The following is a 16,131-nucleotide window of genomic DNA, read 5'->3' on the forward strand; positions in this document are numbered from 1 at the left end:
CTTCAACAACAAACATTTAGTAATAGTTTTTTGAGATGTTGGTTGAAGTGATTCACTGTTTATTAAGTAGTACTATCATTAAAAATATAATTAGTGATGTGCATACGTGAAATCCATTTAAGTATCAAAAATAGATTTCTCCATTTAGGATACTTTGAGAGTGGGTTTGACTGCATTCGTACTTCTCAAGAGCGGTGAAACATAAAGAAATTATATCATGTAAAGAGAAATTTATTGGTAAATGAACTTTTAAGATTGACTGGGACAAGGACTCATAGGCCTAACGATCAAGGGAACAATTACGGGCCCTTGATACCCAAAGTTCTACTTTACAATCAGTTAAATAAATAGAATGACCTTATACATAACTTTTTCTAAAGCTTTGACATGTACAAATGCCTATACTTCAGGGTTTCATCAACAGCTCCTTGATGTAATTAAGTACTCCCTCGACATTCACAGTCCAAGCAACTGAAATAGGAGAATAACCCGTCCATGGGTTGCTAGTATTCCATCTGTATGAAACGAAACCCAATTATGTTGAGCATAAACATATTAGCACCAAAAAGAGTGAATAAGAATAATAGTTTCAAATTTTGACAAACTTTTTTAGTCCTTGGTCTAGTAGAGTATGTCCAACACAGAGGCCTTGTGTCTCTACCCTCACTACTCCCTTCTTGTATGTGAAAAGATCTGGACGCACAACTGCCACAAAACTAACAGGGTCGTGGAGGAAAATTCCTGAAAGAAGATATCATATTATCATTCTCATTCAAACTTTAATTAGCTGAAGATGTATTTCTTAGCAGCTTAACTTGCAGCATCAAACTGGTATGTAAAATTACCATAGACACCGTCAGATTTTACATGCCAATCCCTATAGAATTTGCACATGTCACTCAAAAGAGATGCATGCTTTCCTTTTGATTCCTTCAGCTCAAGCAGATCGGCATCTGAAACCAACAGGAAATGATCACTTTTCAGCGTCTAACTAAGAATAGGTACAAATAGCTTATGGTAGCAGAGAAATCGTTCCCAATTGGGATTGCAATCCCACCTGTAAATTGCACTTGGGTTGTGATGTTTATTCCAACAACAACAACATCTGCCCCAGAGGTAAACACAACATCTGCTGCTTCTGGGTCTCCATATATCTGAAAGTTTAGGAATAGTCATCAGGATTATGACATTCACTTTAGCCTAAAAATGATTCCATTTGGTTATTTTTGGATAACCACTCGCTTAAGAAAATAATACACGTGTGAATTAATGTATAGTCAAGAAGCCAAAAAGAGGCTTCTTCCTTTAATAAAAATAAAGATTGTTTATTGGATCATCACGTATAAGGCCCTAAATTTCACTATGCTATGGCACTACTATATAACCTCCATCTGACAACAATGGTGGGCATATCACGGATCACAGACAATAGTGTCAAATTCCGATGTGTTGTAGAGCTATAGCGCAGCTATAGTTGCTTTTTCACAAAATATCAACCCAAATTACTGTCATACTTATATAACCTCTATCTTACAAAACATCAATAGAAAGATCCAAAGCAAATAAGCTTCGACTTACATTTGCTTCTGCAGCTGGATTGACATTCCCCAAGGCAAAAAATGCACCGCCAAGTACAACTATTCTCTTCACCTTGCTTGCAAAAGAAGAATCTCTTTTGATTGCCTAAAACAAAAGGTAGACTATCAGATCAAAATATGTATACAATTCAATTTACAAATGTATACAAGACAGAAATTTGCAACTCACTAGAGCTATGTTTGTAAGTGGTCCAAGTGCAAGCACGGTTACTTCACCAGGAGATTCAGAAACCTTCTCAACTAAAAACTCACTAGCACTTTTGTCAATTTTATTAGTTTTAGGGTCAGGTAGGAATAGGTTTCCCAATCCATCTTTACCATGAACAAAATCAGCAACTCGAGGCCTTCCACCCTATTCCAGAAAATACAACATAATTATAATTAATACTAGAAAGACAGAACAAAATCAAAGCTGGGAAACAGAGGGAAAAAAGGATGCAAAGCACACATCTATATAAAACTCAATGTGACTAAATTGACACCAGAGAAGTTCAAAAGTCAAAAGTAGATACCTTCAATGGCTCAATGCTTCCCTCTGCAACAGAAACATCTTGACGGCCTGCGATCTCACACTATCCTTTTCAAACATTAAAAACACAATCAAGAACAGATTCCAAAAACATAAAAAGACAGAATTTTTCAGAATCAATAGCCAACATCCATCCGGATTGACATAATTTCTTTTTCTTTGTTTTATATCTCTAAACAGAGTGACAAATATCACATGAAACTCGCACACAAATGGGTGATCCCGGGTTCAAACCCAGGATACCACGGATATCCAGCCTAACCATATCAGCATTTGTCAAATGAGCTACGACTTTTAGATGATTGACATGGTTTCTAATTCTGGAAGGAAAAAAAAAAAAAGACACATACCAAAAGCAATGCGTTACGTGTAGCATCTTCAGTTTGAGCATTCCCAAAAACAGTGGTCAAACCGATCACCTCCACTTGAGGACAATGAAATGCCATCAAGATCGCCATACTATCATCTGCATAATCACAAAAATCTAATTCATATTTCACCAACAAAACCAGTAGACACTTCTCAACAAACCTTAATTTTAAAAAACAAATACACATATAAAGTAAAATTATTCTGCTAAGCTTAACAAATACAAATATTGAATCCAACCACATGATATAATAAGAATTGAGTAAGAAACTCCTAACAAATTTTTATTAATTACCTCAAATCTAATCAAATAAACAGAAAATCAAACAAATTAAACAATTCAAAATTGAGAATTCAAATATAAAGAGATGAAACAAACCGATCCCAGGGTCAGTATCAATAATAAGCTTCTCCGCCTTGTCAAGAACACCGTTAACGCCACCGTTACCGTTGTTGACTAAACCGTTCATGATTATGAAAAATTGAATTGAATCGAAACGCAAATAGCTAAGGATTCAACAAAAACAAAATTCGGAGAAAGATATATAAGAAGGGTTGAAAGATTATGCGTGTATGTATGTATTTATGTATGTGTGATTGAAGATGAATACATACATACACACGCAAAGGTGAAGGAAAATGCGAAGGAATATGCAGATAGGGACGATGAAGCTGAAGAAGAATGAAAAATGGATTTGGATGATAATGATGATGATGTTATATATGAAGCTTTTCTCGTCTATGTGTTTTCGACCAATTAGAATTTTACACGTGGTGGATCCATCTTTCTTTTATGAATATCCTTTTTCCAATTCCAATAAATTAGTTGGGAATACCGCACCGTGAATCTATGTCACTCAATGTCGTTTTCTCTTGATAAAGTTATGTCATTGTCGTTTTATTTTAGGAATGAAATAAGTACGTTTTTATTACATTTTTAAATTTAAAAAAAAATATGCTAATATATACCCTTGAGATTAAAGAGGTGTACCCAACTTGACTTGGGTGATCGCTAAGGATTGCAACGGTGATAATTGAAGTTAGACTCACGCCCACGTTAAGCGTTACGGTGTGTGTTGAAGTTGGTTTTAAAGTTGTTTGCAATTCGTTATTTGTTTCATATTGTTCAAGTTTTCAAGTTGAGTGTATAAATATAATTGAATACCTTTATATTAGTTTTTGGGATAATATTCAAGCTCATTTGACATGGTATCAAAGTCGGGTTGATGAATGTAATGTGGGAATTAGACTCAGGCTCACGCTAAGCGTGGAGGTCGACGTTTTTTTTTTAGGAAAGCGTGGGGTGGGTGTTGAAGTTGTTATTTGTCTCACATTATTCATGTTCTCGGCCTTTTGAGTATATAAGTATGTTTGAATATCCTCGTTTTTTAAGCTGATTCAAGTCTATTAAACATTAAAGACTATTTTTTCCCTTAATCATAACAATTTGAACGGGCATGCCAAATCATACTAAATATAATATAATATAATCATGCACCTCAATTAAAAAAACAGAGAATAATCATGCAGCAAACAGTTGGCCACGTTCGAATCATGACTCAATTAGAGGCCAAATCAATTATCATCACGTGGGCCTGGATATGTTGTTGGCACTTGGCAAAGGAGCATGAGACTCCGAGGGCAGCAATGTGTTGTTAATCTTTTGGCGTTATTAATACAGTAAAGATAAGCTAAGATAAAAGTTCTGAGTTTTAAACTCAGATAATGGAGAAAAAAAAACTAATTTAACATTAATTATTAATATTTAATTTAACATTAAAAGAAAAATAACAACATGGGTAAAATGAAAGGGAGATTAAGAGGGGAGGCTTTTTTTAAGAGCTGAGTAGTACATCATCCGTTCTTTTTTAAGGATCATTTTAAAATAGTAACATAAAATTAAGAAAATGGTTTTTTAACTTTTTTTCTTTTTATTATATTTTTATTTAGGGCTCGTTTGTTGCGGATTAAAATAAAAGTGATTTTGACATAAAATAATTTAGGGCCCGTTTGTTACAGATTAAAATAAAAGTGATTTTGACATAAAATAATTTAGAGATTATATTTTAGAGATTTTGTGAAAAATCAAAATCTATTTTGCGTTTGTTTACCGTAATAAAAATCACTTTTTTTAAACAAATAATCTAGTTTGTTTGGATACAACTATATAAAAGGATTTTTTGTTACAAAATTGGTTCAATCTTTTAAATCGTATTTTCTCTCTCCTCTAAAAAAATCTATTTTTTGAGAAGCTGCTCTTAACAGCTTCTCATTTGAAGCTGTTTTTGGATTATTTTTAGATTCTTATTTTTTTAAAAATTTGTAACAAACGGATGCAAAACTCTTAAAAGTGATTATTTTTTTTAAAAAAAGTTATTTTTTTCTTAAAAAAGTTATAACAAACGAGCTCTTAGAGATTATATTTTAGAGATTTTATGAAAAAATCAGAATCTATTTTGTGTTTGTTTACAGTAATAAAAATCACTTTTTTTAAACAAATAATTTCGTTTGTTTGGATACAACTATATTAAAGGGATTTTTTGTTACAAAATTAGTTCAATCTTTTAAAACATATTTTCTCTCTCCTCTAAAAAAAAATCATCTGTTTTTTGAGAAGCTGTTCTTAACAGCTTCTCATTTGAAGTTGTTTTTAGATTTTTTTTAGATTATGGCTTTTTTAAAAAGTTGTAACAAACGGATGCAAAACTCTAAAAGTGATTTTTTTTTTTAAAAAAAAGTGATTTTTTTTCTTAAAAAAACTATAACAAACGGGCTCTTAATCCACTCATAAAATCATAATTTTTTGCATCTACTTTATCTTTACGGTAAATTTAATGAGTTGTTTTTTTCTCCTACCAAACAAATTTTAGTTATTATATATTTCTCCAACAAATTCTTATATTTTCTTTGCACACTATATTTCTCTCGTAACAAACAATTGTCGCCTATTTCTCCCTTTTCTCCTTCTTTTTGTTCCATTGAGTCTTGGATTCTTTCTTCTTTTTGAACATATTTATTAAGGATAAGTGGAAGGTGAAAAACTCAAATTCTTATATTTTTGAATGACACCAACAAAATAGTATTCTTATAGTTAAATTTGCTCAAGGCTTTGTTTGGATTGGTGGTATTGGATGGAATGGAATGGTATGTGATGGAATGGTATTATGTTCCATTGTTTGGATATTAAAAAAAAAAGAATGGGTCCGTGAGCATAGCTCAGTTGGTAGGACAATGCATTATTATATGCAGGGGCCGGGGTTCGAACTCCGAACACCCCACTTATTCACCTTATAAGGTGAATTCTAGCCACTAGACTACCTGACAAAAAAAAAAAAAATGAAATTTGTACCAAAAAAAAAATTCTGGAACTTGATGGTATCCATTCCACTCTATTCCATCACTTACTCTCATTTTGCTTCCCCTTCAATTTGGAGGGTATGGGATGGAATGACAGATTAACTTAATTTGATAATAAGTTATTTACTATTTTATCCTCATATTATTTTTTATCGACCACGAGTATGCTATTTTCTTCTTCGTGGTATTGCACAGTACCTCAAAAAAGAGAAATCCTAGCCGAATGCATTTTTTTTGTTGATGTTTGTTTCGTATTTATATTTTTAACTTGTCTCCCTGTTATCAATTTTGCACAGTACCTCATGCCTCAATTTTTATTTTGATCTTTTTTTTTTCTTTCTCGTTTTCATTTATTTTGACTAATATTGTTTAATCTTTGGAAACTAATGCATTGACCATCTTCTAATGCTTCTCTTTTTTCTTATTTCAATTTTACAGATGCTTTTTTCAATTGTTTTTTTTTTATATATAAAACAAGTTGAGCAATAATGCATTTTTTAAAATGCAAATATATATTTTAAATAAAGTTTCATATACATATAAAAGAGAAAACAATATATATTTATATGAACAAATCATTTTTGTGAAATAAATATATTTTTGAAATACATTTCTTTATTGTAAAGAATATTTGTTATTAATAGGGGTAAAAATGGAATAAAAAAGTTATAATTTATTCCATTCCGTTCATTTTCCAAACAATGGAATGATAATTTTATTCCGCTCCATCGTGAAATACCCAAACAATGGAATGGAATCTGTGTTTCATTCCACTCCGTTCCATTCCGTTCCGCTCCGTTATGTTCCATCAATCCAAACAGGGCCTAAGGGTAAGTGGAAGGTGAAATAGTCAACTCAAAACAGTTTACTTTCTTTATATACAGTATAAATATAAAATACATATTTATTAATTTATTTGATACACGTATTATATTGTTTGTTATACCCTTCATAATTTTGGTGGAGTTGAATTCCTCTCCATTTTTTTACCTTTTCCATTTGTTCCATCATCAAAGTTTTAATGTATAAATGTTATATTAATGTCTCAAATTTTAAAAATGTGTGTATTTATATAATTTATTCAATTGAAAGCACATGGTTGATTCTCAAAGTTTTTTGTTCATGACAAAAATTTCCCTAAAGATTAATGTTTTAAATCGAGTAAAATCACGTGCACGGTACAAATTTCCTTTTTCTTAAATAAAAAATTGCATTGAATTCTATGTCCAACGGCAAGTGCTGAACCAAATACTGCATTGAATTTTTTTCTTTCCGGATACATTGTATGCTAAGAGCAACAACATAAATGATATTGACACCACATCGTCCCAAGAAAATTTAAGATATTGAGTTTATGAATTGTTTTATATGTTTTTCAATCTTAACTTTTTTAATGACAGATCAACGAACACTTAACATATCGCAACATATACTAGTATACAATGATACTCCTTCTGTATGCGGATTTGTATTACTTTTCTATAACTTCTAAGGCACGACAGAATACTTTAACCATTGGCACTACTTTTGGCACGCCACCGGAGACCTTCCCTCAGATAAAACCAGCTATCACGAAGAAAAACTAAAAAATTTAAGAGTGGTCAATATCAGCATCTAAATTAAAAAGTCAAATTATAACTCTAAAACGCACATTAAAATCAGCAAGAAACGGTGAACCATGGTGAAGCCAATATAATAGTGTTTAAGTTTGCAACCATTTGCTAGAAATACATTTTTAACCATTCACTTCTCAATGCACTCTTTCATATGGTTGATATTAAAATAGTTCACAATAAGTTATGTCTCTTTTAGACAGGATAAAATTCAAATAGATTACACCAAAATTTTGGTAAGAGTCGTATAGATTTCAACAATATATATATATATATATATATATATATATATATATATATATATATATAAAAGTCTTCATTATGCAATTGATCACTTCCAAATAGGAGTAACTTAGATTTTAGTCCATGTAATTTCAAATCCTTTCAATATATATAAAAATAATTATTTATATTTATTTAAATAAATCACTTTTTTTGTTACATTTAAATAAAACATTGTACTAGGCTTAAAACCATCTTTAGTTATGTGAAGTCTTTGAAGATTGCTCTTCTCCCTTTCAAAATTGTTCATTTTTTTATCTCAACGGGAGTTAACTCACGCTCAACATTGTTCAGATCAGTTGACCCAACTTAAAAAGTGATCGAACTGATCTTAAAAGTGGCATCGTTAGTTAACTCACGCTGAAAAATGTCGAACGTGAGATAACTCCCGCATAGACAAAGGATTGAGTAATGTTAAAAGGGAGAAGAGTAATTTTCAAAGTCTTTTTCTTAATTTTCAATTGAAGGTTATTAAAAAGGCTTTTGCCTGACTTATTTAGCTGATCTGACTTAATATTATATATGCTATTTCCACCCCTATTGTTCAGCATGCATAACATCCTTTTATTTAAAAGACTTTTTTTGTAAAAAAATAAAATAAAAGAAGCTAGCCCAACGAAGCCTCTCCCTCCAAATTCTAATGAGGTTTCCCTCATGAAGCTAAAGAATCATTTTGATCAAATGTTGTTCTTTCACTTTCACCATTAAGTATTTGGTATTCTGTGTTCAGATTCTCATCCTCAGTAGTAGCTGATGCAGGAACTGATTTCTTCTCTCTGATAGAAAACATTCCAATAGTTAGTAACATGATTTTTTTTATAACAATGAAGTAATTATAGTTACAATTATAAAGGCCACTATAATCAAAACTTAGCTTATAATGGCCAAATGTAAAAAACAAACATACGTTGTAGAATAAATGATGAGACCAATGGCCACAACTAAAAAGGAAACGAAGTACAACCAATCCACCTGAAATATTAACACTTTGTGATCACATTGTAATGAAAATCAATATCATCAAATTTAGATTTTTCAAAAGCTATCTATGACGATGTCACATGCAAATGAATATCGGAAATTAATACCTTCTGGTGATAAATGAAAACTCGAAACACCACCGCCCACATATCAGATGTTAGAAGAGAAAGATTAAACATTGTTGATCCGCTCAACTGCATGAGACAAAATTCCATCACACTATTTAAAACTACGTATATAGTTTAAATCCCTATAAAATATTTTTTCTGACTAACTATTTGTGCCCATTTTAGTGCATCTTTGGTATCATAGTTGATTTTCCGAAATTACATCGAACCACCATGATTTTCTAAAAGCTATAAAGTGTAGTTTTTGTAGTGACTCACCGTAACTTCAACAAACTTACCACGACACCAAATATACATCCAGTGACTAAATATCAGACAAAATATTTGTAGAGACTACACTTGATAGATGATATTTTACAGGGATCAAAAACAAATTTAGCACTTCTATCAATATAATTGAGCTAAAAATATCACATGTAAGTTGTAACCAAAGCTAAATGATTTAAATTTTACGAGAAGATTGGAAAACAAATCAAAACAGTATTGCCACATTGACACAAACAAATCTATGAGAAGAAACTGACCTTTAGAACAAAAGGAGCAAGTGAGTAAAACATGAAGCTTGACACACCATAGCCAGCAAAAGCAAGTACCAGTTAAGGAATTTAGATATCTACTATAAACATTAAACTATGCAAAAATATGAATTATTGACAACCATAAATTAGAAATTAAATACACTATACCTAAAATGATATTAAAACTGACCACTTACAATATCTGCAGACCATTTGATTGATTTCAGAGTCTTCAATTCTAGAACAGATCTATGAGATATTGGAGTAAAGGAACCAATCAATATTATAAAACAGAAAAGCAAGTTAAATTAGAATAATAGTATTTGGTAATAGCCAAGTAACATTTCATAATTGAAAAACCAAACTAGAATAATATTTGGTATTGGTAATAGCCAAGTAACAAAAACATTAAGAAGGATACACTTCAATAGCAGTAACTAGGAATCCATAAACACCAAGCATGGTAACTGCTTCAACACGATCTTTTTTCTTAACACAAAATTCCTGCATTTTGTAAGATGGAAAAACAGGTTAAATTGCATCTTATTCTGCAACATAAATGGATTTATGATTAGCGTGAGACGTATACGTAAAATTTGTACTCAATCATTTGTACTACCTCAACAACATTGCTTATTGCGTAGAAAACTGTCCCTACAATAACAAGTACATCACCGAAGATAGTTTTTGATCCACCTGAAAATTGTAATCAGGACAACATTCTTGCCAATTAATTGATTATAAAATTTTGAATCTAAAAAGGTTGAAGAAATGGATGTCACCTCCACCACCACCAACCCAAGAGTCAGAAAGTAGGACTAAAGAAAGACCAAGTACACAGAGTGTTCCTCCACCTAACTGCCATAGGGAATATCTTGTGCCAAGGAAGATCCATGTGAGTAGAATTACCCAAGGTACTGTCCAACAGTCCAGTAATGTTACACTAGTAACTGAAGTATACTGATATGCTTTGATAACTGCATACAAAGCCAGAGCATAATGCTAAATCAAAATTAATTAAAATCCACAGTATATTCTAGTTTTTTTTACTGATAGATAGAATAACACTACTTACCCAAATAACACCCCTGAGCATCAGCAAAACCTAGTAACAAATACCAATACCAAGAAACCTGCACAGTAAGGACACATGCAATGCTTGATATAAAAAAAAAAAACTCTAATAATGTAAATTCATTTGCAGAAGATATTAAATAAGAAATAAAATGAAGATATGTATATGCATATACATACAAGAGGTTTTTGATGCCTATAAAGCAATATGCTTCCATAAACCAAAGCTAAAGATCCATATGTAAACAGGCTCTGAGTTAAAGGTGTATCAACACCTATATATATATCATTAATAATCAATCCATGTGGCCGTTTAAAATCCAGGAAAAAAATAACAAAGTAAAAATACCAACCAAATTGGGCTATGAGAGAAGAAGTAATGCTCATGAGAGCAAGTAAGAAAGAAACTAGTTGACCTAGAAGTAGTATGCCAAGGACTTCTAAAGTTGCAGTGCTGCTCCACCAAGTTCTCATGGTAGTCCAATCCATTATTGAAAAATGTCCAATATCTTATTTCTTTGTTAATCAATTTTATTTCATTATAACAACAATGGGATGTAAAGTGAATTTCATTGGGATTTGACAAATCAATGATGATGGAATTTGAAGTTTGGATATAGCTACCGTTCTTGGTAGTATTTGAATTGAACGGTGGGAGCAGTGTGAAAACTTAACTAAAGCTTGTTTTGTTTTTTTTGTTGGTTAATAAATAAATATTCCTTACACCGTGCTTAATTTGTTTGGGTACAGCATTGTGCTTGATTAGAGTTTAATTTTTATGCATCATTTTGAGAAAAGAAAAATTAATACATATTACTTATGGCCCAAGCTAATAAATTATGGGTAAAGATAATTATGGCAAAATATTCTTGTAGCTCTTCAATAATCGAATTCAATTACTACTTTGAAAGTGATTGTTGATGTGAGGGATGATGTCAAGGATAACATTAACTGGGTTATTCAGGATGAATGGTCATGATGCTAGGTTTTCGAACGATTTATGGACTGGGGGTTGCAGTAAGCCTTAATTCTCACCTAACCGAAATTATTCCAAGTTCTAATGGTACTTGGAATTGGGACATGATTGGTATATATTTTCTACAAATTATCCGTGGTAGCTACCAACTGAGTTAGACTTACTGGACACTTTTAGGCTTCTTTATACTCCTCTCAAAAAAGTTTATTGGTGCTGGTAGGGGAAATACTTGAGTGACATTAGTCTTTAATGTTATTGGTGTCTTTAGTTCATTTTAACAAAAGAGAATGATAGATGATGATTAAAATAAATTACTGTATTTAAATAAGAGAGAATAAATGGTTAAGAGGTATTCCATCCGTCTCATATTAAGTGATACATTTAACTCTATCACACATATCAATGTATTTTTTTTATCATTAATTATCTATTAGAAAAAATCATGAAAATTTAATATTTTAAAAATATTCATCAAGATGAATACAACATCTTATATGATATTATTTATCTGTGTATATTTAGTAGAAAAATATGGCTAAAGTATGTCAGATCAATAATACATGTTGTCAAATAGTGCATCTAAAGGTACTATTCCCTCCGTATGGAAACTAAACCATTATAGACTTGGAACTTGGATGTATGCTGAAAATTTGTCCTTGACGTCTCAATTGCCCAAAAATTGTTATGCATATGTTGATACACCGTGAAAAGTTAAAAAAAATTGGTCGGATCTTATTAGACTTGATTATTGGAGCACGTTCTTTAATCTAAGATCTTGCTCTATATGAGTGGTTGAACTAGAACATTTTCGTCCTTGCGTGCTTAGATCAGTTGGTATGAACAATACATAAAGAACTCGAACATTTTCAATGTTCACAATAATATTTGCTCAAATTCAAGCTTATTGGTTCACAATGTTCTCGGTCAAGCTCAATCCATAGACAATTTTCTTTGGTCGCTTCTAGGGCGAGACTCAATTTACTTTAGTGGTAGAATCCAAAAAACTCACATTTAGATTTAATCAACAATCCAATTTTGTTAAAAAATAAAAATATTTACTATTCACACACACAATCTTGTCCCTACCTCTACCTCTCCCAAACAGTTGAGGTATCTCGATCACAATTTGGTGGTGAAGATGCAACTGTTATATTGTCTGGTATCTTTTTCATTCAATGAAAAATGATATTTGGATAATCAATTTCTGACAACTTTTTCTCTCATATTCGCATTATGTTTTTTCTTTCTCTCTTTATTGTTTTTGTTTTTGTGTCAATATATATTTTTCTTTGTAAACTTATACTAGTTGTCACGTAAATTGACATGCAAATGGTTATTCAAATAACCCAACTCTCATTCAATTAAGTTCAAAAACAGTAGGAGAACACAATTAAAAAAAAAAAATCAATGAAATTTTAAGAAATGAAATTGGGGGATTATGACAGTAAACTCTGCATATTTGTAGAAATTTAGCATTTTTGTTTTAATAGATAAAAAGTAATAAAAACTAGAAAAAATTCAATTTTGAAAATTGGATTTTTCTATCATGTGCAAATTTGCACATGTTAAGAAGTTTAAAGTAGTAAATTTGACTTGAAAATATGACTATTTAAATGAATTTCGGGTGTTTCCATTTCTAAGCTTGACATTGATTAGTCTTTCACATAAAAAAAGTTTAATCATTTTTCTTTTAATTAAAGTTTAGTTGAGCCGAATACCAGAGTTCACTGAAGTTAAAGTAAGGTCCAAGATTTTTTTTAGTGATATTTATATATCTTTTATAAAAAGAAGTTCTCATATTAGTCGTGGTAGTTGAACGATGATCTTATCAACTGAATCAATTTCATTGACATCTTTCACTCAAATTATTGCTTCTTGTCTTCTCCAAAAATTTTAAATTTTTCTATTTTATTTTTGGCAACAAATTAGGCATGTCCTTGTGTTTTGGTTGAAAGTTAAACTTATGTGCACTCTTCTCTTTTGTTTTTCCCATCGATGCGTGCCTTTGTATACTATGAGATTTAAAATTAAATTTGAATCACTAAATCATAGTTAAAATATGAGACAATGATTCAATCTAACAATGTAATTTTTATGGCTCTTCAGTTAAAAACGCCTGAATCACATGCTTCTTTAGATGTTATTAATAGAGTTGTCAAAAATGGGACGGGTTAATGGGCCGGCCCATTAGCCCATATTTTGGGTCGTGCTAGGCTTAAAAAACTAGCTCAAAAATACACTCGGGTATTTTTAGCCCAAGCCCATACAAAAGTGGGGCCAGGTCAGGGCTGGTCCATCGGGCTTTGGGCCGGTCCATTAGCCCATATTTCATTTTATTTTTGTTAAAAAAACAGTATATTTTTTTAAAAAAATTATCAACTAATTTAAAGTTTATTAATAAAAAATATTTAAATAAATAAACTTAATAAATATGAATGAATTTAGCTTAAAATTTTAAAATTTTAAAGTTTATAAATTATTAATCCTTATTTATTAATTTTGTTAAGTCTGCAGTAACTTAACCTAATTTTTTCCCGCCACTAATCCCTTATTAGGTATGCAACAACTCAATCCTGAAATTTTAGCTCTAAATTTGCATCATTAAATGTTAATCCACAACCCTAAAATTTTGGCTCTAAATTTGCATCATTAGTTTGTGGTTATCCATGCTACCTCAACAAAAACCCTAATATTTTTCTCTTTTTTTCTTTCCTTATTCATTAATCCTTATTTATTAATTTTACTAGACTCTTGACCCGTGCTATCGCACGGGTCCTACTGAGAAGTTGTTAAAAGAATAAGTCGCAGCAATGTAAACATATATAGTTGATAGAAATTTTAACAACATTTAAACATATGCTCCCTTCTACGACAGCAATAGAAACAAAATGAAATGGTAGCATACATAAAAAAAAAAAAAGGTTTGAACTTTAATATACATTACGCTAAAAGAACAGAAGAGTTGTATTCTCACAACCAAGATACAACTTATATAGTTAAGAGTTTTAAATGGCATGGACCATAGTCTTCTATTGGTAATATTTCATATTCATTACAGCCATAAAACCAATTACTGCATAATGTTTATTCAAAAAAAAAAATTACTGCATAATGCTTTGTAATGCATTATGACGTTTCCAATTCCAAAAGTTGTTAGTGTCAATCATAAATACCAATAGTTGACATTTGGCGTGGACATTGTTTACTACTGAACCATCTATTCATTATTCGAATTTTCGATTAGCAATAATAAGTAATAATTTTTCTTTTATTCAAAATCATTAAGTTCCATAAGTATTTGAAATTTGACTTGTTATATAGATGACAGTCAATTTCAAATTCGAATAGCAATAATAAGTAATAATTTTTTTTGTAATCACAATGAAATATCATTAAGTTAAATGAATGTCACGAAATTTGACTTGGTATATAGAAATCAATGCACAATTTCAAATTGGAATAGCAATAACTACCACTAATTTTTATTTTAATCACAATGAAATATCATTAAGTTACATGAATATCATTAAGTTCCATAAATATTTGTAAACTGTTTTATGTTGACAGTAAAGTTTTAAGTGAAAGGGTAAAGGTTTATTCAGATGCATTAATTTTGATCATTTTTAGGCATGCCAGGCGCACCAACATTTACGACATAGAGGGAATTGAAAGTCTGTTTTGATTTATGGTTGAAATCATGCATCTCTATAGTCTTAAGTTTGACATGGTATATAGAAATCAATGCACAATTTCAAATTCGAATAGCAATAACTACCAATAATTTTTCTTGTAATCACAATGAAATATTATTAAGTTAAATGAATGTCACGAAATTTGACTTGGTATATAGAAATCAATGTACAATTTCAAATTCGAATAGCAATAACTACCACTAATTTTTCTTTTAATCACAATGAAATATCATTAAGTTACATGAATATCATTAAGTTCCATAAAAAACTTCAGTAAAGTTTTAAGTGAAAGCATAAAGTTTTATTCAAATGCATTAATTTTGATCATTTTTAGGCATGCCATACGCACCAACATTTATGACATAGAGTGAATTGAAAGTCTGTTTTGATTTATGGTTGAAATCATGCATCTCTATAGTCTTAAGTTTGACTTGGTATATAGAAATCAAAGCACAATTTCAAATTTGAATAGCAATAACTACCACTAATTTTTTCTTTTAATCACAATGAAATATCATTAAGTTAAATGAATGTCACGAAATTTGACTTGGTATATAGAAATCAATGCACAATTTCAAATTCGAATAACAATAACTACCACTAATTGTTCTTTTAATCACAATAAAATATCATTAAGTTACATGAATATCATTAAGTTCCATAAAGAACTTCAGTAAAGTTTTAAGTGAAAGGGTAAAGTCTTATTCAAATGCATTAATTTTGATCATTTTTAGGCATGTCAGGCGCACCAACATTTCCGACATAGAGGGAATTGAAAGTTTGTTTTGATTTATGGCTGAAATCATGCATATATATAGTCTTAAGTTTGACTTGGTATATAGAAATCAATGCACAATTACAAATTCGAATAACAATAACTACCACTAATTTTTCTTTTAATCATCATGAAATATCATTAAGTTACATGAATATCATCAAATTCCATGAATATTTGTAAAAGGTTTTATGTTGACAGTAAAGTTTTAAGTGAAAGGGTAAATTTTTATGTTGACA

At 30.6% G+C, this 16,131-nt stretch overlaps 2 protein-coding genes across 4 annotated transcripts; both read right to left on the minus strand.

Moving 5' to 3' along the window:
- Positions 1-210: 210 nt before the first annotated feature.
- Positions 211-3,183, minus strand: URH1 (uridine-ribohydrolase 1). Its single transcript, XM_085724768.1, has 9 exons — positions 2,876-3,183; positions 2,478-2,593; positions 2,111-2,170; positions 1,768-1,950; positions 1,579-1,683; positions 1,058-1,154; positions 846-953; positions 606-741; positions 211-515 (listed from the first exon to the last, which is right to left on the minus strand). Exons 1-9 carry the CDS (start codon positions 2,964-2,966, stop codon positions 407-409), a joined length of 1,005 nt encoding a protein of 334 aa, XP_085580894.1. The 5' UTR covers positions 2,967-3,183; the 3' UTR covers positions 211-406.
- A 4,665-nt stretch (positions 3,184-7,848) lies between these two features.
- On the minus strand, positions 7,849-11,118 carry LOC146910716 (uncharacterized). 3 transcript variants are annotated; one of them, XM_085727681.1, is made up of 12 exons: positions 10,803-11,118; positions 10,630-10,724; positions 10,451-10,508; positions 10,158-10,352; positions 9,995-10,071; positions 9,797-9,879; positions 9,570-9,624; positions 9,382-9,447; positions 8,903-8,923; positions 8,837-8,860; positions 8,656-8,720; positions 7,849-8,524 (listed from the first exon to the last, which is right to left on the minus strand). In XM_085727681.1, the coding sequence occupies exons 1-12, from the start codon at positions 10,936-10,938 to the stop codon at positions 8,401-8,403; spliced, it is 999 nt and encodes a 332-aa protein (XP_085583807.1). In that variant the 5' UTR covers positions 10,939-11,118; the 3' UTR covers positions 7,849-8,400. The 3 variants fall into 3 exon arrangements, with proteins under 3 accessions (XP_085583807.1, XP_085583806.1, XP_085583808.1); XM_085727680.1 differs by having other exon boundaries at positions 8,837-8,923; XM_085727682.1 differs by lacking the exon at positions 9,382-9,447 and having other exon boundaries at positions 8,837-8,923; positions 9,573-9,624.
- Positions 11,119-16,131: the final 5,013 nt, after the last annotated feature.

This window comes from Medicago sativa, chromosome 7 (assembly GCF_051527215.1).
Source record: "Medicago sativa cultivar Bolivia chromosome 7, Bolivia_mono, whole genome shotgun sequence".
Lineage (NCBI taxonomy): Eukaryota > Viridiplantae > Streptophyta > Magnoliopsida > Fabales > Fabaceae > Medicago > Medicago sativa.

Bases quoted from the DNA above. Each gene is read 5' to 3' on its own strand.
- URH1 (XM_085724768.1), bottom strand. From the start codon at position 2,966: ATGAACGGTTTAGTCAACAACGGTAACGGTGGCGTTAACGGTGTTCTT. The intron at 1,684-1,767 runs GTGAGTTGCAAA...CTTTTGTTTTAG, and splicing joins CACTTACAAACATAGCTCTA to GCAATCAAAAGAGATTCTTC. The intron at 1,155-1,578 runs GTAAGTCGAAGC...CTAAACTTTCAG, and splicing joins ATCCAGCTGCAGAAGCAAAT to ATATATGGAGACCCAGAAGC.
- LOC146910716 (XM_085727680.1), bottom strand. From the start codon at position 10,938: ATGGATTGGACTACCATGAGAACTTGGTGGAGCAGCACTGCAACTTTA. The intron at 10,072-10,157 runs GTGACATCCATT...TACAATTTTCAG, and splicing joins TTGGGTTGGTGGTGGTGGAG to GTGGATCAAAAACTATCTTC. The intron at 8,924-9,381 runs GTCAGTTTCTTC...TGTCTCATGCAG, and splicing joins TTGCTCCTTTTGTTCTAAAG to TTGAGCGGATCAACAATGTT.